The sequence below is a fragment of the Enhydra lutris genome, unplaced genomic scaffold (genome assembly GCF_002288905.1).
Source record: "Enhydra lutris kenyoni isolate GAN:26980312 unplaced genomic scaffold, ASM228890v2 scaffoldscaffold10, whole genome shotgun sequence".
Lineage (NCBI taxonomy): Eukaryota > Metazoa > Chordata > Mammalia > Carnivora > Mustelidae > Enhydra > Enhydra lutris.
This window is the reverse complement of record NW_019154094.1, coordinates 2,226,586-2,249,592: the sequence shown is the minus strand read 5'-3', so window position 1 is coordinate 2,249,592 and position 23,007 is coordinate 2,226,586. Positions and strand designations below refer to the sequence as shown.

The window sequence follows — 23,007 nt, the reverse complement described above, 5'->3', positions numbered from 1 at the left end:
AGAAGCAAGGGATTGGGGAGATACAGGAAGGGGCTGTGAGTCGAGGCATGCCAGCAATCTCCAGAAGCTGGAAGAAAACGAGAACATAGAATCTCTCCTAGATCCTTCAGGAGGAACCAACCCTGCTGACATCTTGACTATACCCAAGTGAAACTGATTTCAGACTTCTGAATATAACTTGTGAGATTATATATATATATATATATGTATATATATATATATATATGTATACATATATATACATATATATACATCTCAGTGGAAACATGGAAACATACATATATCAGATGATATATATATATAGATAAATAGATAGATGATATAGATATCTATCTGTCTATGTATATATTCCAGAAGGAAGGATATGACTTCTGGAGATTTTATTTAAAATAAAATTGGGGGGGTGGCGGGTGGCTCAGTCATTAAGCATCCGCCTTCAGCTCAGGCCATGATCCCAGGGTCCTGGGGTCGAGCCCCGCATCAGGCTCCCTGCTCGGCAGAAGGCCTGTTTCTCCCTTTCCCACTCCTCTTGCTTGTGTTCTCTCTCTCGCTATGGCTCTCTCTGTCAAATAAATAAATAAAATATGTTTTAAAAAGTAGAATAAAATTGGGATTCCCAGTCATCACCTCTAAGCTTCTAACCCCTTCAGTCTGGAAGCAGAGCCTGAGAATCTGTTTTAGAGAGATTTTGTAGCAAAGGAAGCTTCACTTCATGCCACAGACTCAGGTCCCCAAGAGGCTGAATGGGACTGGCGCAAGATTCTCAACGAGAGCCCTGTGGACTCTGAGGCCAAATCAGTTTTTGTCAGGGGATTGCCCTGTGCCCTTGAGGACATGCAAGGGCATCCCTGCCCCCCCCCATTCTAATAGCACCACCCCCAGTCACCACAACCACAAACGTCTCCAAACGTCACCCGATGTTTCGAGGAACAAAAACACCCCAGGTGACATTCACTGGGTTAAAATAAGATTTAGAAACGTCCCACATAACTGGAACACATGGGAAATGACTCCAACGTTCTATGGGAGGTTAATAAACTGGCATCATCCACCTCCATAAACACACGAACAGACAAGATCGAGCAAAGAGAGTCAATACGGTAAGAAGGGTAAATACGGTAGCCGCATGGAATGAGCCGTGCACACACGTGAATCCAGCATTTCCACCTGCATCGACTCACCCAACGGAAATAACTCCAGCAGGAAGAATGGGACGTGTAACACGGCTCTCGGTCGGGCGGTGACTATCTGGGGTCAGAACGGCCACGTGAATGGCAGTCTGTCACCATCGCGGAACATTGTATGTGACAACCCATGAGGAATTCATAGGAGTCTGCCCCGATTAGAACGTCCACAATATGTTGTTAAATTTAAAAAAGAAATTGCTGAAAAACCGAGTGCCAATGGATCCCATGTTTATGGAATAAAAATGTGTAGAGTCTGACGGGAGGTGGGGTGGGGAATCGAATCCGTATATGGATCACCATCCTCTTTTTGAATACGCGTGTATATTTGCACCCTGCACATGGGTGAGACTGGAAGGTTTTTTCACCAAAATGTTCATTGCTGTCTTCTCTGAGGATGTAGGATTTAACTGGGCCTTTTCAGTTTGCTTAGCTGTATGTTCTAATTCTTCCACAAGGATCACACGCCATCTGTGTTATTTTGTAAAAGGCTTGGGTGTGCACCCACACGCTCCAAGGGCTGAAGGATCTTGAGAACCTTCCAGTATTTGACGAAGAGCTGGGTGTGGCTAAATGCCCCGCCTCCATTGCCCCTGGGGCGGGACCCCTCAGAGGCGCATGCTCCCTGCTCTCTCCCGCGGTCCCCAGCGGCCCAGACTCAATTGCTCATGGGGGCCTCCTTCAGGGCTCCTTCTCTCCTCGTCTCACGTCCCCACCCATATCGTGGCTTCCTGGGGTCACGTCTGGGACAACTCAAATCCTCATCTTGGGAGTCTGTTTTCTGGAGACCCCAGAACATGACAGCGTCTCTCCTCCTGTCATCGGAGACGATCCTGCAGTTGGCGCGGGGTGGGTCAGCTGTCCCTGGGCTATTTCAGGGAGGTTTTATGGGGCGGGCTAGGCTGGAAACGGGGCTCACACCACCCTCACCCCACACTCCCTCCACCAGTGGGCTTCCCTCCAGCACCTGGCTGGCCCTCACCTTCTCCCATGTCTTGGCCGGCAGTTGGGGGGTGTGGGAAGTGTGAGCGTGTGTTGGTGGTGAGCAATGCAGCGGACCAAGAAAAGGACACACTGATGTGAAAACCAACCAGCAACGTTTAATAAAAAAAAAAATAATAAGCAAGTTATCCAGGACCCGACCCAGTGAGCAGGTGTCCCTAAGAGAGCAAAGCACTGCTGGCCGGCTCGGACATTCATTCCCGGCTGGAGGCACAGCAAGTCCCCCAGCCCAAGCCGGGGAGCACCGGCCCAGGCCCCGGGCAGTACCCTGGTGCAGCCGAGCCCCCGCAGAGCCCCAAACACACAAGCCCACCAAAGGCTTGAACGCAGGAACCCCATGGAGCGAGCAGAGCCCACGCCTGAGACGAAGGGCAGGGAGGTCAAGCAGATGGGATGACAAGTCAACACGGGAGCAGGGGTGAGCACAGGAGACCCAGCCCCTGTCTTTATCCCTTGCCCCCGCCAGGGGGGTTGGGTCCAGGGAAGCCTGCGCGTGGCCGTGTGGTCGCTAGGACCTGTGGTTGTCCCTGGTGAGGGGAGAGCCACCCTCCCACCTGGGTGGTGGTGGGGATTTTGTCTGCACACAGCTTGGGTGACCAGGCTTGGGGGGGACGTGGGGGGGGGGCACGGCAGGCAGGGATCAAACTCTCAGCCAACAATTCTCCAGTCTCACGGGGAGTCCACGAGGTCTGATACACAGTAGGCGCTCCATCAACGCCTGCTGCAAGGAGAAATAAGATTCATCTTGTTCATTTGGGTGGCCCAGCCCTTGGAACGCGGCCCTGCACGCAGGAGGGTCCTCTGATGTCCTGACCCAGCACAGGCTGTGCTGTTTGGTTTCGCTAATGCCGGCCCCCAGTGGGCGCCCTCTACACGTGTGCGGAAGAAGCCAATTGAAGAGTGAAAAGCACCTTGTTGATTTTCACCCCGGCACCAAGCTCAGTTCCCAGCACACAGTAGGCACTCAATAAATGCTCTGAGTTAATAAGAACTTGTCTTTGTGTCCCAAGTACCAGGCACATGGTGGGTGCTTCATAGGTATTCGGAGAAATGAATGAAAGTATCTTGTTTATCCCAGTATTCCCAGAGCCCACAATGTTTGGTGCCCGACATACAGCAGGCATTCAATAAATACTTCAATGCATTAAAACAATGACTGTGTATCACTAGTGCTGATTCTTGGGGTGGGGGGGGAAATCAACAAAAGTTTGATGGACCAATCGGTCACTAGCTGAAGGAATAATTATGCCCCATCCACTGCCAAACGTGGAAGCCTGGTACCCAGTGAGGACTTCCAAGTGTTCGGCACCTGAAGACAGGAACGAGGTCTGGTTCCCTTCTGATGCCCTAGTGCCAAGCCCCATTCCCGGCATACAGTAGGCACTCCATTAAAGCTGCCTGCGTGCACATGATTGCTGAGCCAGAGCCGAGCCAAGCTGGCTGCATACTGCCTGGAGGGGAGAGCCCTCCACGGCCTACGGAGGTCGGGCTGCGCCAGTGAGGCCAGCTTTGGCGGTTCGGCCTCCAGCACTCAGAGTTCGTCGCGGGCCGCACTGTCCAGCGGCGACTGCAGCACGTCGGAGTTCTTGGCCTCGCGGCTCAGGGCCTGCTGCTCCCGCATCTTCTGGGACTTGGCGCGGTCCCAGTCGGTCTTCACGTGCTCGTTGTTCCACACCACCGAGGTCTCCGTGTCACTCACATAGCCATCATCCCCCGTGTAGTGCGTGGGGTAGACGAGCAGGGGCTCCACCGAGAAGGCACGCAGGTTGCGGGGTGAGAAGTGGGCCTTGTACTCGGACCTGGGGGGGTGGGGGAGAAAGGGGGGCCGCCATGGGTTGGGAGTCCTGACCGACCAAGGGGGAAGTGGGAGGGGACAGACTGAGACAGAAGTGGGCGGGGCGGGAGGGGGGGACAGGCACCGAGGAAGGAGTGGGAAGAGGGAAAGCCACAGGACCGGGGGTCCACCCCGCCCATGGACCCAGGCCAGCCCCTCGGCCTGCCCCTCTCACACTGGGTGCTTGTCAAACATGACCGGCAGGAACTCATCGACAGGTAGCATCTTGGAGAGCGGCTGGGCGGCCAGCAGCTTGCGGGCGCCCTGCAGGGAGATCACGTAGGCCAGCGTCCAGTAGGAGTAATCTGCCTCCACCAGGTTCCTCACGCGGGGCACGGCCTTCTCCGGGTGCTCCACCTGCATCCGCTTCCGGCCCACGTAGCTGTGGGTGCAGAGTCAGGGTCCTGTCACCCTCTTCGCCCCCACGGAGAATGCTAACCGAGCGAGTCTGAGGTCGAGTGAGCCTCCGTCAGGCCCTGGGGTGGGAGCGGGCTGGGCGTGTTTGGGGGAGCAGCCAGGAGGCAGGGGTGGCTGCCGGACCACGGAGGACCTCAGGGATCTGGGACGTGCAGGGAGGAGACTGTGTTTTTCCCAAGGGTACTAGGGACCCATGGGAGGATCTGGAGCTCAGAAGGGGAGGACGTCCTGGACACTCTGAGGTTGAACCACAGAAGGACTAGGGCTAGGAGGGAAGCTGTTCTGAGTTCAGAAAGCTGTGGCAGCTGGGCAACGTGCAGGAATGTGGTGAGTGGCTGGGGAGGAAGGGGTATTGCTCCTAGTACTATGACTAGCAGAGTCCAGAGTCTGGGGCCCAGCACCTGCATCAGGGCCCTGTACACCATGGTCCTGGGGGATGAACCAACTCACCTAGGGGACATTCCAAAGGACTGTCCAGAAATATGCTGGCCACATCCTACCTACTGCTGGTCTAAGACCCAGGCTTCCTGGCCACGCCCCCAGCTTCTGGGCACAGCCCCAAGCCCTGACCACACCCACCCCAGGCCACAGCCCAAGATCCTCAGCCCTGAGCACAGGCTTCCACCTCAAATCTCAGGCAAACCCCATCCCCTCCAGGACTCCTCAAGCCTCCAAGCCCTCTCAAGCCCCCTCCCCACAGGCCAGGTCCCTAGATTTCCAGGTCATCTTCACAGGCCACAGGTCCTACCCCCCAGGCCCTAGGCTAAACCCTGAGTGCTCTCTGGATCCAGGGACCACAGGCTACACCCAAGTCCCCTCCCACCACACCCCTAAGTTGGTGCGGCCTATTACCCTGCAAAGGCCCTCAGACCTCCAGGCTCTAGGCCTCACTTCCCAGGTCCAGATTGCAGCTCCACCCACTCCAAACCGAGCCCCCGAGCCCTGGCCCCACCCCAGTGCCACCCAGGGGCCCAGGCCGCACCACCAGCCCTGGCCCACGCTCACATGAGGTCCCAGTCCAGACCCTCCCGCTCCACGTCCCGCATGAGGTTGAGCAGGCGTCTCTTGAAGAAGATCTCAAAGCGCAGGTCGTCCTCAAAGACAAGTGACTTCCGCAGCCCGCGGTCCACAACCTGAGGGAGGATGCCCTGCCCACATCAGATGGGGACCAAGGCCAGACCTGACCCAAAAGTCAGCTCTGCTTCAAGGCCCTGGGGCCGCAGGAGAGAAGCAAACACAAGCCTTCCTCACCGTCATCGGGATCGACCTCTTGGCCATCAGCTCCTTGCACACTTGGCGATAGGTGCCCTGGCCTTGCCCTAGGCCTGACTGCTCCTTCCCACCCCAGGGCCTGTGCCTGTGCCAACGCCGACGCAGAGTGCCCCCCCGCCCCCGCAGCACAGTGGCAGGCTGGCCCCCAGCCTTGAGGCCTGGGCTCAGAGGTCACCTAGGAGGCCCTCCCTGACCACTGGCTACAGCTGTCAGCTGAGGACAATTCGTCCTTGTGTGGGTGCGTCGCACTTAGATTACTGTGGTTTGCCATCAGAGTCCCCATCTCCTAGGGCCGTGAGCCCCCTGCCAGGACCCGCATCTGTCTTGGTGGCTGTCCCGCTCCCAGCACCAGGCCGGATGCACAACAGGTGCATGGGTGTCCCCAAAGGCACTTGAGAAGCCTTAAGACTGAAGAGGGTGACTGTCATCTTCAAGAACAGGGCGCCCTCCTCGCTCACAGAGCTCACCCCTCTGTGAGGCAGGGCTTGGCTTGAACCCGGGTCAGGCCACCTGGATACAGGAACCCCGGCCCCACGCCCTCCATGATAAACCTCACTCAGGAAGAGAGGACCCGTCACCTCAAACGCCCAGACACCCCATCTGGCCCGCTGCCTGGTGGCTCCATGTTTGAATCTCGGCCTCTGAGAGTGGCCGACGAGACCCCGGTGTGGCGTTAGCGTTGCTGACTGTCCCCGTGGCTGTCACTTCTACTGGTAAGTGTTGAGCACCGAGTCCAGGCTCCAAAGACCCATAAAAGCAGCGGGGTGGGAAGGGGCCTCACTTGGAGGTCCTGGGTCTGAGACCCCACTTTCTATGGGAGCTGGGCACATCCCTGCCTCCCTCGTCTGCTTCCCCATCTGCACAACGGAAGGACAGCAGCTGCCCATCCAGGCTGCTGTGACATCCCCGTGGAGGGTTCTCTGAACCGAGGCCCTGTGTCCTGCTGAAATTCCAGAAGCCTGCAGGGGGCGCAAGCGAGTCCCTCCCTGGGTGGCCGGAAGCCTGAGGTCAGCCCTGCCCTTCCTCGCCAGACCTACCTCCTTCCAGATGTTGTAGTGGCTGAGGAAGCAGCCCAGCTCGCCCTTGGTGAGGGGCCGCCCGTGGTAGGGGTCCCGGTAGCCGGGCAGCATCTGGATGCCCAACGCCTCCACCTGGCTGGTGTTCATGGCTCTGGAGGCGGGGATGGGAGGGAGGGGGTCAGAGTAAGACGTATGCGACAGTGCCGGCCTGGGAGCCGTCTACACCCAGGTGCCCTGCCCACCCGCTCCAACAGCCACAAGCCCGCCCCCCACCCCCCACCACCCCCCACCACCCCCTGGCGGGCCTCAGGACGCACTTGCCGTCCACGGCCTCCACCAGCCGGCACTCGATCTCCTGCGCCTGCAGGGCCCGCAGCATGCGCTCCCGCCGGTCCTGCCGCCGCTTCAGATTGATCATGAAGACCTGCGGGCCCAGAGCTCGCGTCGGACCCTCCAGGCGGGCCCCTGCCTCCGCCCCGCCCCCACCCGCTGGGGTAAGCCCGGCTCACCTCGTCGAAGCCCATCTTGTCAGGCATCTTGGGGGACACGGAGATGAACCTGGAGGGCTCCGCCGGTGGGTGCTTCACTGTGAGGCAGACAGAAGCCAGGGTGTCAGTGGGGTCACGGGGGGAGGAGCTCCAGCCTCCAGTGTCCCTTCCTTTCCCCAGCCCCTCTGGGACCACCGTCCCCCTAAGCTCCTTAGCCTGGAATCATTGACGATGTTGCACCTACTCACTCTGGCTGTTGGCACTGCCCCCAAATGCACCCCCTCCTACCTCAGGTCGTTTGCACATGCTGGACTTCTGCATGAAACACCTTCCTTCCTCCCCTCCTTCTCCTGAGTTCTCAGCTAAGATGCCCTCTTGAGCTGGAGCAGGATACCTCCTCCTGGCTCCCACATCATCTGGCCTTCCATCATTCAACCCCAATCCTGTGAGCCCACCTCCCTGGCTTTCTATCTGTCTACCATAAGCACTGCAGGACAGACACCACGTCTGTCCACTCACACTGAGTCCCCAGTGCCCAAAGCTTGGTATACAGCAGGCACTCAATAGTTACTCAGAGAATGAACAAAAAAATGATGGCAAACTGTGTGACCTTAACCTACTGGGGCCTTGGCTTTCTTCATCTATAAAAAGAGACTCCAATTTTATTTTATTGAAGATTTATTTATTTGAGAGAGAGAAAGTGTGCTTGAGTGGGGGTGGTGGTGGTGAGGGACAGAGGGAGAGAGAGAATCTCAAGCAGACACCCTACAGAGCACGGATTCCCAACACGGGGCTCAATTTCAGGACCCTGAGATCATGACCTGAACTGAAACCAAAGTCTGATGCTCAACTGACTGAGCCACCCAAGTGCCCCAGGACTCCAATTTTAAAAACCTCCTCCTCGGGATGCCTGTGTGGCTTAGTCAGTTGAGAGTCTGCCTTTGGCTCAGGTCATGATGCCAGTGTCCTGGGATCGAGTCCCACATCGGGCTTCTTGCTCGACGGGGATCCTGCTTCTCTCTCTGCCTGCTCTCCCTGTTCTGCCCGTAGCTCTCTGTGCTTCTGCTCTCTGACGAATAAATACAAATCTTAAAATAAAATCAAATCTTAAAAAAACAAAAAACTCCTCCTCCTCCCAGAGGTTTCAGGAGATGCCATGAAATGATGCACATTATGGGCTGAATCGTGTCCTCCCCAACAGGATGGAATCTTAACCCCCAGTACCTCAGAACGTGATCTTATTTGGAAATAAGGTCTTTACAGAGACAACCAAGTGAAAAGAATGACTGGGGTCCTTATCAAAATGGGCAACTTAGATCCAACCACGCACGCAGAGGGGAGACCACAGAGATACACCTGCAGAAGGTGACCGTGGGACTGGAGTGGCATGTCTATAAGCCAAAGTATGGCAAGAATTTCAGAGTGGCCATGAGCCCCCCCACAACGCGCCAGCTGCTGTCAGCAGGGCTCAGACCACATCTCCAGGGCCCTTTCTTGGCATGACCCTGGCAACTTCCTTCAGAAGGATCAGCTCCAAGGGGGACAGGAGGCTGGGGAGGCTGACCCAGAGGAGCCCAGCCTGAAGGTGAGTGCGCCATCTGCCCCATGGAGAATAAAGGCCCCGTGTGAGCCCGAGGGAGAGACACAGGCCCCTCTGTCTGAGACGGGCTGGGGCGCGGCCCAAAGCCAACCTGGGCCCCCAAGAACACCGCATCCCGGGGTTTCCTCCTGCCCCGGGCTCTTCACGGCTCTGGCCACCCCCCGCCCCCATCCTCTTGGGGGAGCTGGAGACCGAGAGCAAGACGCTGGGATCTGAGCACCCAGGTTCAAACTCCGGATGCCTTTTCCCTTCTCCTTCTGAGCTTCTGCCCCTCCACTGCGGGGTGCGGAGGGCAACAAGGCCGCCTGTTGGGTGGGGAGGAGCTCCCCACTGTCGTCAGTTCTGGGGAAGACGGAGCACAGCAGGCATCCAGAAGGAGCAAAGCAATGCAGCCTTTTCAGAAAAGTCACAGCACAGTGATTACAAAAACCAAACACCTCCAGACCCATCATGGGGGTGAATAATCAAACCCGCCCCAAAAGACATCTGGCCTTTTTCCCCAGTGCCTGAGAGGTGGAAGCCCTCTGAACATTCTGCCTGACAGGACTATCTTTGTTTGCCTGGGCTCTCGGGCCACACTGGGTGGTCTATGCCAACAGTGTGATTTAGGGGAGGGGTCTTGGGCCACGTGGAATCAGCTCACCCCCTGCAGGGGCTAGAGAGGCAGTCAGCCACGTCCATGTGAGTGAGCCCCAGTAAAAAGCCTGGACCCTGAGGCTTAGGGAGCATCCCTGGACGGCAGTACACCATGTGTGTGGCCACACGGGGCGCTGGGAGAAGTGAAAGCTGTCCACACGACTCCACAGATGGGGGACACCCGGAAGCTCATGCACAGAACTCTCTGGGTCACCACCCCAGACACCCCTTCCCTTTGCTTGTAAGCTGCATCCTTTTGCTTGTAATAAACCCTAACTGAGTGTAAGAGCAAGGGTTACCAGGCAATGGGGAAAGATGCTCCATTGTCCACGAGCGGGGTCGGGGGGAAAGAAGCAGGTGGCAGGATCCCCCAGCCCCGGGGACGTCACTGAGCCTTCCTGCAAGTCTGAAATTTCATCACTGGACAGACTTTTGAACGCATGAAAAATCACATGCACAGCCCGGGTCCAGGTACCCACACAGGGATGGAGAGAAAAATACAGTCTTCACTCAGACCGGAAGGAAGGATTTACACAAATATCTGAAACCCCCAGACCCTCCTTCTGTCTGTTCTGTAGGCTTTGCTCTGACCCTCAAGACATAGGAAAATATTCACTCCTCTGGTGATGTCAGGTTCTAATACTTCCTAACTGAGCCTGGGTGGCTCAGTTGGTGGAGCATCTGACGCCTGATTTTGGCTCAGGTCATGTTCTCATGAGAGCCCTGCATTGGGCTCTGCTAGCTGTGGAGACAGTGTAAGATTCTCTCTCTCCCTCTCCCTCCATACCGCCCCTGCTCTCATGCGTGCTTTCTCGCTCGCTCTCAAAAAATAAAAAATAATAAAAATAAAATTGATTAATACATAAATAAAAATAACATTTAAAAAAATAATAAAATCAAGTAGGAAAACTCTGGCAGCGTGTGAGACATTTCTCAGGGGCCAGTCACCAGCTGAAGCTGGCGACGACAGAGACCCCCCTCTGTGAGTGTGGCCTGGTGGGGCTGCTGGACCAGGCCTGGGCATCTGTGTGTGACGAACGCTCAGGTACTACAGGGGTCTTCACCCTGGTGACCATGCAACCTGCAGGGGTCACCTCAAAGTACCTAAATGTCCCCCCGAAAACAGAGGGCAGGGTGCCATTCCATCTTCAGCCACCAGGGGGTGTCTTAGAACTTTCCAGAGAGAGGTTTAACCGTGGGAAAGGTTAAAGGAGCAGGGCTCCTCCTTGTCTGTGCAGTGGGAGGAAAGGCCACGCTGCCTCAGAGGCCTTCTGGGGGATGTGTGTGGCCAGCACTGGGCGAGGCCCTCACAGGAGACACTGTGTGGTGTCTCTGGAGAGCCTCAGCAGGAACAGGAGCCCCCTCCTCAAACAACCTTGGTGGCAGCCCCACCCTTTGTGCTTGTCCTATCTCAGGGGCCCACTAGAGGGATGGCTAGTTGACTAGTTCATGGATTTATTTGTGTATATATATATATATATATATATTAGAAAGGCACAAGCTTGCAACTATCGTAAAAGTACCTAGTTTCCGGGGCACCTGGGTGGCTCAGTCATTAAGAGTACACCTTCAGCTGGGATCGAGCCCCAGGTCAGGCTCCTTGCTCAGCAGGAAGCCTGTTTCTCTCTCTCCCTCTGCGTCTCCCTCTGCTGTGTTCCCTCTCTCACTGTCTGTCAAATAGATAAATAAAATCTTTTTTAAAAAAATTCCTAGTTTCCTTTTTTAAATGTATTCAAGTGGGGGAAAAAAGTGTCTGCTTAAGATAAGTATTAAATAATGCCGGGTCTGGGTTTGGCAGCGGCATGGATGAGGACACAGCTTGAAATGGTGGAGTCCCAGACACTGCCATGCACAATGAAGGTCCACCGGTGAAAACCTGCTGCCCCTTCTGCTCTCACACCCTCTATAGCTCCCAGCTGCCTTTGGGCAAAAGCTCTGCTCCTCAGCTTGGTGTCAAAGGCCCCCGTGCCGGCCCTGCCTGTCAGCTCTGCCCAGCTCGCCACCTTTATTTCTGTCCCGTCAATCTTGGCCGTTCTCTGAGCTCACGTCCCCTCCAGCCTCTTGACCTTTGCCCGTGCTGCTCCCTCCAGCTGTAATTCTCTTCCTGGCTAACTCCTACCCACCGTGCATCTTCATGCCTCCTCTTCCCGGGAGCCCATCCTGACTGCTCTCAGGACGCTGCGCACAGCTGTTTCCAAGAGCAGGGACAACCATCCACCTTGTTCGTGCCGAGTCCCCCGCTCCCAGCCAAGGGACTGGCACGCAGCAGATGGGACAGAGGCAAGGTGGTAGAGAAAGGGAGGTGACTCAGCCCTCCGTGTTTGGGGACTCACCCATGACCTCCAGCTGCACGTGCATGAAGCTCTCGGCCTCATCCTGGAGGGTGCTGTGTGACCGCAGCGGCACAGGCAGGAAGCCGTACACCTCCTTGTTGCAGACGTACATTTGGACCTCTGCGGCCAAGGGAACAACAATGCAAAGTGAAAAATGGTACGAGGCAACAGCGGCTCCCAGAAACCAGACGCACCACTGAGGGTGAGCCTAGAACCTCACCAGGTCCCCCCTGTTCCCGGCACCCGTCGGGGACTCCTCAGCTCCCCAGCTGCCAGGCTGGCCTGGGGAAAACTCCAGAGCTGTTAATGAGCGCCTCGCATGGCCACTGCCATGATCCCCCGTGGGGTTCCGAGACACGGCCAACCGCACAACCCCAGGGAGGGCAGCGCAGAGGCCCAGTGAGGCAGGAAAAGGAGACGCGGCTGACCCAGACAGAAGCAACAGCACCTCCATCTGCATTTGCCCTTTTTGGGTGGTTTAAGGTTTTATGCATATCTTTTCTTTTTTAAGTGAAAAACCCAATGAAGAATGATTTTCACTTGAACTGGCTAACTTTTTCTGTAAAGGGCCAGATGGTCAATATTTACACTTATGGGCCAGACGGGTTTATCTCAATGACTCAGTTGCAGCTGGAACGCAGCAGCAGCCAGATATGAGGCTCCAGTGAATGGGCGTGGCTGCGTGCTGATGAAACTTTCTTTATAGGCTCTGAGATTCGAATCTTATACAATCTTCAGATGTCACAAAGTATTAGTCTTCTTTTCATTTTTTTTTTCCTGTTCAGATGACCAAATACAGACTTGGCGTATATATTTGGTCTTCATCCACAGGTCCGGGCTCAGTTCCCAAAATCCTTGGAATTTCCTAAATGTTGAGGGCTTAGAGGTGTCTCTCACATTAGTAAGTGACTTCTGGAAAGCACTTAAAGAGGAACCTCCTTCCCCCAACACACACTGGTTGCCAAGGGGAATCAGCCATGAACAGAGGGCCGGAACTTTCAGTCCTACCCCTCCTGTCTCTGGGGAGGGGAGAGGAGCTAGAGGTTGGATTGCTGAGAGCCAATGATCCAATCAATCACATCTACGTAAAGAAGCCTCCATAAAAACCCAAAAGGATGGAATTCCCAGCAGTTCCGAGTTGGTGAACACGTGGGGTGTGGGGAGAGTAATGTACTGGAGCCTGGAGGGGGAAAGGAAGCTCTACGTCCCTTCCCCTGGACCTCACACAGCCCACATACCGCATCTCTTCCCCAGGGCTGCTCCTGAGTTAGAGCCTTTTAGACTAAACTGAGGCATCTGGCGAGTAAATGGGGTTCTTGAATTCCGTGAGCTGCTTTTACAAAGTAACGGACCCCAAGGAGAGCGTCTTGGGAGCCTCAGGTTTATGGCCAGTTCCTCAGAAGCATGTGGGTTTGTGGCCAGCATCTGAAGTTGGGGTGGCGGACAGTGTTGTCCGACTGAGCACCCCCCAACCTGTGCGATCTGACACTATCCCTGGAAAGACTGTCAGAAGTGAGTTGAATTGGAGGATACCCTGCTTGTCTTACAGAGACAATGGCTTGTTGGTGTGGGGAAGTCGCCCCCACCAATGCACACACTCAAGATAGAATTAGGTCCAGGAACCCAAGTCATACTTGGCTTATGGCTACAGGAAAACAGATGGTGGGCCAGATTTGGGCCATGGGCCATTGTTCACCGAAACACGGTTTAAAAAAAAATGAGAGGCCAGCTATGGCTGTGTTCTTTCTTTTTAAAATGTTTCCTCCCTAACTGTATAATTAGCGAATAATTATGCTCAACTACAGAAAACTGGGAGAACACAGGAGACTATCAAGGTGAAAATAACCTCCAATAAAGAGGTCTTAAAGATAAGAGGATCAAAGTGACCCGGTGAAGTGGGGGCTGGAAGAAAGGGAGTACTGGGGACATCACCTGAACACCTGGATAGAGCCACACCTGAAACTATCCCTGCACCCTGCAGTTCTGGTTTCTGGGAACCTTCTGTGGGCTCACCTGCTTGCTTGCAGGAGAAGGCAAAAACGATGATGTCGTCAAAGGACCAGGTGTAGTCAGGGTGAGGAGGGTAGAACGCCAAGTTCCTGGACGCTGCCTTCCGCAGGTCAATGAGGAAGGTGGAGTGCACCATGGGAACGGCAAAGCAGCCCCGGCGATCCCGCTTGCGAATGGGGATGTAGGCGGGGGTACGTTTGTAGTAGCCCTGTGGGGGGGAGGGTGCAGCTCTATGGGGGGGATCCTAGAGGTAAGGCTGGAGGCCTGGGACAAGGGGAGGCATGAACACGTAGAGAGCAGGACCCAGATGCCAACCTCTGGCTGTGGTGGGCTCTCCCTGAGTCCAGAACTCTGGGGGTGGTCAGGGCTCGTCCCCCACACCCACAGGCAGTAGGATGGGGGCCGAGGAGGGAAGGGCCGCAGCTGTGTGCCCACCTGCAGACTTAGCTCAACACTTCAGATCAGAAAGGCAGCTCTTGGAGGAAATGAGCAAGCTGAGAAAGGGACCAGATATTTGCAATTCCTTGATTTACAGAGGACTGAACATCAGAAATAGGACTTCAAGAAACATGGGGCGAAATCTTTTCAAAAAGAAGTTTTAACCATCTTAAGTTGTTCTCTCTCTTCATCATACCTTTACAAACTGGAATTGTTAGAGTGTAGTATTTAGATTTCCATGACATATTTTTTAAAATAGAAACTACTGAAATGTTCACTTTAAGAGGGTGAGTTTTCTATTATGTAAATCACACATCAATTAAAAAGACAGGAGGAGACAGGAGGGGGTCCTGGCTCTGGCATGCCCCCCACTCCAGCACCCACCCTTTCACTCCTCCTGGTGTTGCCTGCAATCCCAGCCTCAACGCTGGGGTGGGTCTACCAGCCCAGAATCAGTCAATCAGAACCTGGCATTTTCCTGGCTTCGGGAATTGGCTCAGGTGTAGGAGGAGACTGGACAAGGCCCAAAGTGGGGGCCAAGCACTTTGGCTGGATGGTGCTAGGATTGTGCTCCCGGAGTCTGACAATGAAGCCACCCAAAAGATGGAGGAAGATGGGAAAGTTGTTTGAACACCTGGATCAAGCTGTGCCTGAAGTCTACCTGGCACCATGGCTTTCTAGCTCTGTGATCTCAGGCAAGTCAAGTCCTCTCTCCCTGCGTTTCTGTCTCTGCCTCAGTGACTGGGAAGGGAATGGGGAGGAGAGGGCACAATCATAGACCTTCCATCAAGGAGCTAGTTAAGGATTACCACGATGGTGTTGTAAAGGGCCTACCATGAGGTGGTATGGGAAGTTAGGCTCCAGCCACAGTCCCCATTCGCTTGCCCCCACCATTCCCGGCCCCCACCCTCCCCCAGCAGCCCCCTGACCTGGGAGGTCATCCCGCACCAGAAGTTGGAGTATGCAGCCCTCGAATCCAGCATGGGGGCCACCACCGTCTTATTCTCAGCAATGAGGAGGCTTAGTGTGTTCGGGTTGAGGATCAGGTTGTCTGCGTCCACAAACTGCAAAACACCCAGCAGAGAATCAGCAGGGCCCATGGGACTGACCCAGGCTGGCCCATGGCTCTGAACAGCTGTGGCAGCTGCCAGCGTCCTGGAGGGGAGGGGGCGGCAGTCTGGGGATCCTAGAGTAAGCAGATGGGGCCCTGGAAGACAGCCGTTCCTCCACCACCGGCTCTGCCCCTGGTGACAAGCCCAGTAATGCTCATACAACGAAATACACTCTGTAGCAAGAGAAGGGACAGACCACAACGCACAAAGCAACACAAATGGGGCCCAGACGTGGCGCTGGGGGCGGGAGGCGGGGGGGGAATCACATCAAACACGACAGCAAGTACACGTGGCACCATTTATGGGAACTTCTCAAAAAGGCAGCCCCTGTCCATGAGTAGGACGGTAGGAGCAGAGGCCAACTCCACGGGGAATGGCAGGGAGGAGCGCACTCATGTCTAATGTGAATTACAGGCTGACGGAGTGTATACAAATCCGGTCTTTACGGAAGCCCTTTGTTTTCCCCTAACACCTTACATGTCGGGATAAAAAGGTGGTAACTTAGGGGCGCCTGGGCGGCTCAGTGGGTTAAAGCCTCTGCCTTCAGCTCAGGTCATGGTCTCAGGGTCCTGGGATTGAGCCCCGCATCGGGCTCTCTGAGCAGTAGGGAGCCTGCTTCCTCCTCTCCCTCTGCCTGACTCTGCCTACTTGTGATCTCTGTCTGTCAAATAAATAAATAAAATCTTAAAAAAAAAAAAAAAAGATGGTAACTTGCTTGGTGCAGCATGGGATGAAATCCACCATCCCAGGAAAAGGGTCACCATCGGGGGGGAGGTGCCTGCTGTTCCCCCCAAAACCATGTGTCACCAACACTCCCCAGAGAGGCCACACCCGGAAGCTCACTGCAGTGCTGCTGACCACACTAAGTGGGGAACGACGCAGGAGTCTAGCCATGGCGAACCGGCTAGAGAAGTTCCGGCTTCTCACTGCAGAGTGAGCCCAGACAGCTAGGAATTGCACCACGGAGTAGGATCAGGCAAGAGTGTCCGTGTCCACTGGGACGTGAAGACACCAGGCCACCATGCATCACGGAACTCTTAGGAATGATTGATTTGTTTTTAAATGCCTCTGGTCCACAAATAGGCTTTCTGTCCCCCACACAGGATTTTTTTTCTTTTTTAAGAGAGACCGATGTGGGACTCGACCATGGGATCATGACCTGAGCCGAAGGCAGAGGCTTAACCCACTGAGCCACCCAGGCACCCACCTACACAGGATTTTTAAAACCTATAAATCACTTGCCACACGCAACAGCAAGAACTAGAGTCCCAGCCTTCCCTGGCAATTCCAGAGTGGCACTCCCACAAGCCAACCCCCAGCTGGAGACGGAAGGCGGCTGCCCCTTGGGACAAGCCGCGGGGGCTGTTCCCTGCCTGGCCCCTGCCAACATTTGTATGTGTGACCTTTGAATATATACACAATAAAAACAGCCAGAAGGGTCTGGTGGTTCCTCCAAGAGTTACACAGAGAACTACCTAATGACTCAGCAAGTCCACTCCTAGGTATGCACCGAGACAACTAGAAACAGGCACCTGCACACCCACGTTCACAGCAGCACCAGCCACGAGAGCCACACAGTGGAAATGACCCACGTGTCCATCAACGGGAGAATGGATGAACAAAACGTAGTCCGTCCAAAAAATGGAACATCACTCAGCCCTAACAAGGAACACAGCACGGACACACGCTACAACAGATGAACCTTGAGAACATTGTGCTGAGTGAGAGAAGCCTGACACAGAAGACCACAGAGCGTATGGCCTTATCTTATTTTTAAGAAACGTCCAGAACAGGCACATCTACAGACACGGAGAGCACACTGGTGGCTGCCAGAGCCTGGGGGAGGGGCCGGGGAGAGCGAGCGACTGCTCCTGGGGACCGGGCATCCTTCTGGGGTGATGGAAACGTTCTGGAACTAGAGAGAGGTTGTGGTTGCACGACATAATGAATGTACTAAATGCCGCTGAGTTGTTCCCTTTGAAACAGTTAATTTTATGTTATGTGAATTGCACCTCAATTAGAAAACACAGAAACCAGCCAGAAAGGGAGTCTTTCTGGGAGGTAAGATTACAAGGTTTGCTTGTTTTTTTCTTCCCTAGGTTTCTTATTTTTTCTTGTATATTTTCTTACAAGTAACACCTGGAGTGTTTACAAAAAGAAAAAAAAAGTGGTCCTTCTTAAAATTTTTTTTTTGCTTTTTCTTTTAAAAAGAGGTCTTTAAAAAAAGAAAAAAGAGGTCCTTTTCATAACAATTTTAAAACACCGGACAAATGATTTCACACCCCAATATGGATTTCCAAAATCCCTAGTTACCAAAAGATACTGGTGTGTCAAAAGCTGCTTTGAGTTTTGAACCGACATGTAGAGTTCCACCCAAGTTTGCAGAGGGAAAAAAGTGAAAACCAACCAGCCTCAAACTCTGAAAGCAAAACCCAGGGAAGCAAATAAGGTGACCTTGTGCTAGACAGTTCCAGAAGGTTCCAGTCCCACCACTGTGCCTCACTGGTTCTGAGACTCTACCAACAAGCACATTGTCCCCTCCATCTCTAAGCCTCCATTTTCCCATCTATAAAATGGTCTGATAAAGCATCAACCCATAGGGCTCCAAGGAAGAGCTTGTTCCATTCTTCCTCCTCTCTGAAGAGCTCAGGCCAGGCACACGGGGTCCTCCCGGCCCCCTCACATCCAGTCCCTGAGCAGGGTCTGTCCCCTTGGCCTATGAAGGCAACCTCAATCTACTTGACTTTCTTCACAGCCCTGCTCCACACTGGCCTCCTGCTGTTCCCCCTCTAGCCCCAACAGGCCCTGCTCCCCACAGCAGCCACGGAGCTTCTGAAAATCATAAATCAGAACACAACTCTCCCCTGCTCATATACCCTCCACGGCTCCCCATTACCCTCAAAGTAAAAACCAAATCTCTGCCTTGGTCTGCATAGTCTGGCCCCCTCCCACCACTACAGGACCACCTCCATCACCCCCACAGGGACCTCACCAGTCCCTGAAGGCCTCAAGCTTGCATGCTACTCTGCTCCCTCTGCCTCAGACACTGTCCCCCAGTTTCCTGAGGCTGGCTTCTTTGTTCCTTCAGGTCACAGCTAGGGTTCCCTCCTAAGAGAGGCACCCCCAAACCCTGCTCACGTGTCACTACATCCTGACTGTGCCATCTGTTGTAGACTGAACAGTGGCCCCCAAAAAGGTTGAAGTCCTGACCCCCAGGACCCTGCGACTGTTTTCTTATTTGGAAATAGGTCTTTGCAGATGTAACTAGGATGTAGGTTAAGATGGGGTCACACAGGAGTCGAGCGGGCCCTAAAGTCAATGACTAATGACCTGGTAAGAGGAGGAGGGACAGAGAGATAAGCCCAAGGGACCACAGAGGCAGACAACAGAGGGACACAGCCACAGGCCACAAGCCCAGGAGCACATGGAGCCCCAGGAGCTGGAAAAAGTGAGGAAGGATCCTCCCCTAGAGCCAGCGGAGGGGGCAGGGCCTGGCTGACACCTTAACTTCAGACTTCTGGCCTCCAGAACTGGGAGACAAGGAACTTCCGCTGTTTGCAGTCCACCCCACCCCCACCGCCAGGGCGAGGAGTTCCTTATCATAGCAGCCCCAGACACCGATCCACCAGCAGCTGCCTTTCCACAATCACGGCACCGCTGCTCTCAGCACCGGCAGCTCTCAGTTCTTCCTCACTCGGTTTTGGTTTCTGGTCACGGCCCCCCCTCCTGGGACACTAGGAAGGCAGGGCTCAGCCCAGGCTCATCCTCACTGCATCCCCAGGCTCTAGCAGGTGGAAGAAGGTAGAGACCACAGCTCGGGGTCTGGCGCCTAAATGAAAACCGACCACAGGCTCTGTTGGGCTGGCATCAGGGGAGCCAGGCCCAGCAGCCCTGGTGCCATCTAGCCCCATCCACACCAGGGGAAGGGATCACATCCTGATCAAGGGGATGGACTCAAGGAGCTCACACAGGCCTGTGGGCAGGTACCTTACATTACTGCGTCCCAGCCTGAACCGTCCCTTCCTCCAGAGGCAATGGCTGGCCCAGGAGAAGGAAGTGAAAGTCAGGCCTCAGCAGCCTAGACTCTCCATCGGCCCCCAGACCCCCACCCCATCTTCCTGCTTCTCAGCTGTCACCCAGAGGATGTCACTGTGGGGTGCGAAGAGGTGGTGATAAAGTGGAGATAACCCCAGGGTGCAACCCCAGGGGACAGTTGGGGACACCACCTGATGTTAAGAACCCCAGCGCCCAGGGATCGAATCCCAGCTCCTCCGCTAACCAACTGTATCACATCGGACAACTCATTCCCCCCTCTCAGAGCCTGTTTCCTTCTGTAAACGGGCTTAAGGATGATCTCCACATCCCACTGATCCCCCTTCCCTCAGCGGCCACCCAGATGTCCCGCATGATCTCAGAGTAGCTGGCTGAGAGACTCACCAGGATGTAATCAGCCCACATGTCCCGGGCAGATTTCAAGGCTGCCTGGCGCAACTTCATGACGTGCTCGTACCTCGAATCAGACCAGTGTTTGGGGCCCTCCTCATCCGGGTAGGACCTGCAGAGAGAGACGGCTGTGATGTGCGAAGGATGGAGCGCTATGGCAACCCAGAGGGCAGTGGTCAGAGAGGGCTTCCTGGAGGAGGGAATATGTAGGCAGACAGGTAAAGAAATAAACCCGGGGGACGCCTGGGTGGCTCAGTTGGTTAAGCAGCTGCCTTCGGCTCAGGTCATGATCCCAGCGTCCTGGGATCGAGTCCCACATCGGGCTCCTTGCTCATCAGGGAGCCTGCTTCTCCCTCTGCCTCTGCCTGCCATTCTGTCTGCCTGTGCTTGCTCTCTCTCCCCCCCCCCCTTCAAAAAAAAAAAAAAAAAAAAAATAAAAAAAAAAAAAAAAAAAAAAAAAAAAGAAATAAACCCGGAAAGGCTGAATGGAACAAGTGGTCTTCACTGCCCAGGGGCTCATGGGGAAGCTAAGCATAGAGTGAGACTGGGAACAAAGCAGTAGGCGTCCACCAGGAGGACAAGGGAGTGAGTGAACTCTAGGTGGAGAGACCTGTGGGGACAAAGGTCAGCTGGAGGATTATGGCCCACTGAAGCTGAGGGTGGGTCAGAGTAGCCAAGGCCAGCCCGTACAGCTGCAGAGTTGGGCCAGAGGGGCAGAGGCAGAAGCGCTGGGGTTCTGTCACAGGACAATGGGGAGTCATGGAAAGTGTGTGAATAGGGGCACAGCCCAGTTGACTTGGGGAGGGGGGTCAGGGCAGAACCTGGAGCTCACCTGGGTTCCTCCGCCGGTCGCCACTCCACAGAGTGGTACAGACTCTTCACGGCCACCAGCCATTCCCGCAGCACAGCCGATGTATTGTCTGAGTTGTGGTCTGTGGCCACCCTGCAAAGCAGAGCAGGGCAGTCAGCGTGAGGCTGGGGAGACTGAGGCAGCCCCGGGTAGCAGTGAAGCAACATGGGCTCCACACCCCGAAGCTTGCCTTCCAGCAGCTTATACAGCCCTGGGCACGATGCTTCCCTCCTCCATGCCTGTTTCCTCATCTAAAACAGAGATGAGGACAGGACCCGCTGCACTGGGCTGCAGAAGGGATTAAACAAGCTAATTTTGGGAAAAATACAGCAGACACTGAGCACCCAGGATCTCATAACCATGTTAAGGACTAAATATGGTGATTTAATTTAAAAATGCATGTGTCATCTACCCCCACCCCACCATCCTCGATTGTCTCCTATCGACAACAGCACCTTAGAGTGGCCTGTGCTTACTGGTTAATTCAACAAACATTTCTTAAGCACCAACTGTGTGCCTGCATTATCCAGGCTGGGGAATCTGGGATGGAGGGGTGTGGGGCATTTAAGAGTCCACATCAAGAGGAGAGCTCTCCCCTTAAATAAGTTGTTATTAACTTGCCAACATGAGCAGCCAAGACTAGTAAGGACAACATAACCATAACCACAGTTCTGGTCACCGAGCACCAAGCTAGAGATCCCAGGCTCAAGGCCTTGAGTGCTTTAACTGGTTAATTTTCCGAGAGGAAGGCAACCAGAGTTATATAAATGCCCCCATTTTCCAGATGAGGAAACCGAAGCAGGAGGCAGGAAATCACGAGTTGCGATATAGCTCTGCCCACTCCCCCACCCTTGGCCACCTGGTCCCATAACTCACGCACCCACCCACCCACACTGGTTAGAGGACAGGGGATCGACTCAGAGTGGATTCAGGATTCAATGCAGCAGAAGCTGAAAAGACTTCCTGTTAGTGGAAATGCAGTGTGGGCCGTGGGGGCTCCAGGCTCCCCTAATTGGAGCCGTGAGTGCCCCGAAGGCGGTTTGAGAGTTCGTCCCCGGCAGAGCAGCCCAGCCCTGGGCTGGGCACGAGTGGTCCGGAATCTGCCCCAACCGCGGGGCCAGAAGCCAGAGCGCGATCCGTCAGTCCCACAGCGGCGGAGCAGAGACCGGGAGGGAGGGACAGCAAGCGGAGGGCCAGCGGGTTTGGCCGGCCCGAAGAAGGAAGCAAGCAGGGGCCACGCTAGGGTCCCGCCCGCCTCGCCCGGTGCCAGGGCAGCAGTCAGCGCGCGGGGTGGAGCCGGCTGGATGGGGGAAGCAGGCCGGGCGCGGGGAAGGCGGGTGCCGCGCTCACCACAGAGCCGTGCGCTCCCGCGGGTGCCGCAGCCGCTCGAGCGCGCCCAGCGTGGCGGGCAGCGCGTGGGCCGCGTTGCGCGCCACCAGCGCGATGAGGACTCGGGGCGCCTGCAGCGGCGATTCGGGGCTCCAGCGCTCCTCCGGGAAGTAGGCGGCGGCGCCCGGCGGGCCGCCCGAAGGCGGCAGCGCCAGCAGTAGCAGCAGCAGCAGCACCGGGCGCAGCCGCCAGCGCCGCCTGCACGCGCGTGGGGCCGCCGCCATCGCGCCACGCGTCGCCTTTAAGCCGCTTTTCTGCCGGCGGACGCGGACCGCGCCTTGAGCCCGCCACCAGGCCCCGCCCCGCCGCGCGCCTTAAAGGGGAGGAGAGTGCCTGGAGTGAATCAGCCGTCTGGGCCCGCTTCCCGGACCCCTCCTCCCGAGGGCCTTAAAGGCTCAAAGTGCTGCGTACGCGACTCCCACCGGGAGTCACGTCAGTCCCGCCCCGACGCCCCGCCCCCTGCTCCCGCCTTAAAGGTACAGAGTGCTTCTAGCGTTCCCTTTTCACGTGACTCAGTGCCGTAAAGGTGTCAGAGCTCACAACACCCCGTGCCTCCGACACCCGCCCCCGCCTGGACCTTCGCCTGATACGCCGTGCCAGTTCCATTTGTGTAGGACCCAGTCTCTGCCACCCCGCGGACCTGGCTAGTTAGGACTTGGTTTCAAAGGGCTGTTGGGTATTAAGCTTGCGGTTTCTGGCGTCCCCAGACCTGGCTTCAAATTCAGCCCCCACTTTGGGCTCCCAGTGAGAGCCTCAATTTGTCCATCTGTAAAATAGGGTCTTACCGACACCGCAGGGTTGGCGTCAGATGGAGCCAGATGATACTTGTAAGCGCTGAGCACGTGCTCCGGAGGTGGGTGGGAATTTCCATAGAAATGCTACCAAGGGATTATTTCCCAATGCTCCAATGTACTTTCTGATGGATTGTTTTTGGGTCGTTCTTAAAAACTAAGTTTTAAGAAGGATCCTCAGGTATACAT

The 23,007-nt window shown here is 55.3% G+C and overlaps 1 protein-coding gene across 1 annotated transcript; it reads right to left on the bottom strand.

The window, feature by feature from the left end:
• Nucleotides 1-2,264: 2,264 nt before the first annotated feature.
• Nucleotides 2,265-22,251, bottom strand: LOC111143947 (collagen beta(1-O)galactosyltransferase 1). The gene is made up of 12 exons (XM_022497983.1): nt 21,989-22,251; nt 20,621-20,731; nt 19,783-19,900; nt 15,163-15,297; nt 13,799-14,003; nt 11,786-11,905; nt 7,238-7,314; nt 7,046-7,152; nt 6,747-6,879; nt 5,443-5,570; nt 4,196-4,402; nt 2,265-3,985 (listed from the first exon to the last, which is right to left on the bottom strand). Exons 1-12 carry the CDS (start codon nt 22,249-22,251, stop codon nt 3,718-3,720), a joined length of 1,872 nt encoding a protein of 623 aa, XP_022353691.1. The 3' UTR covers nt 2,265-3,717.
• Nucleotides 22,252-23,007: the final 756 nt, after the last annotated feature.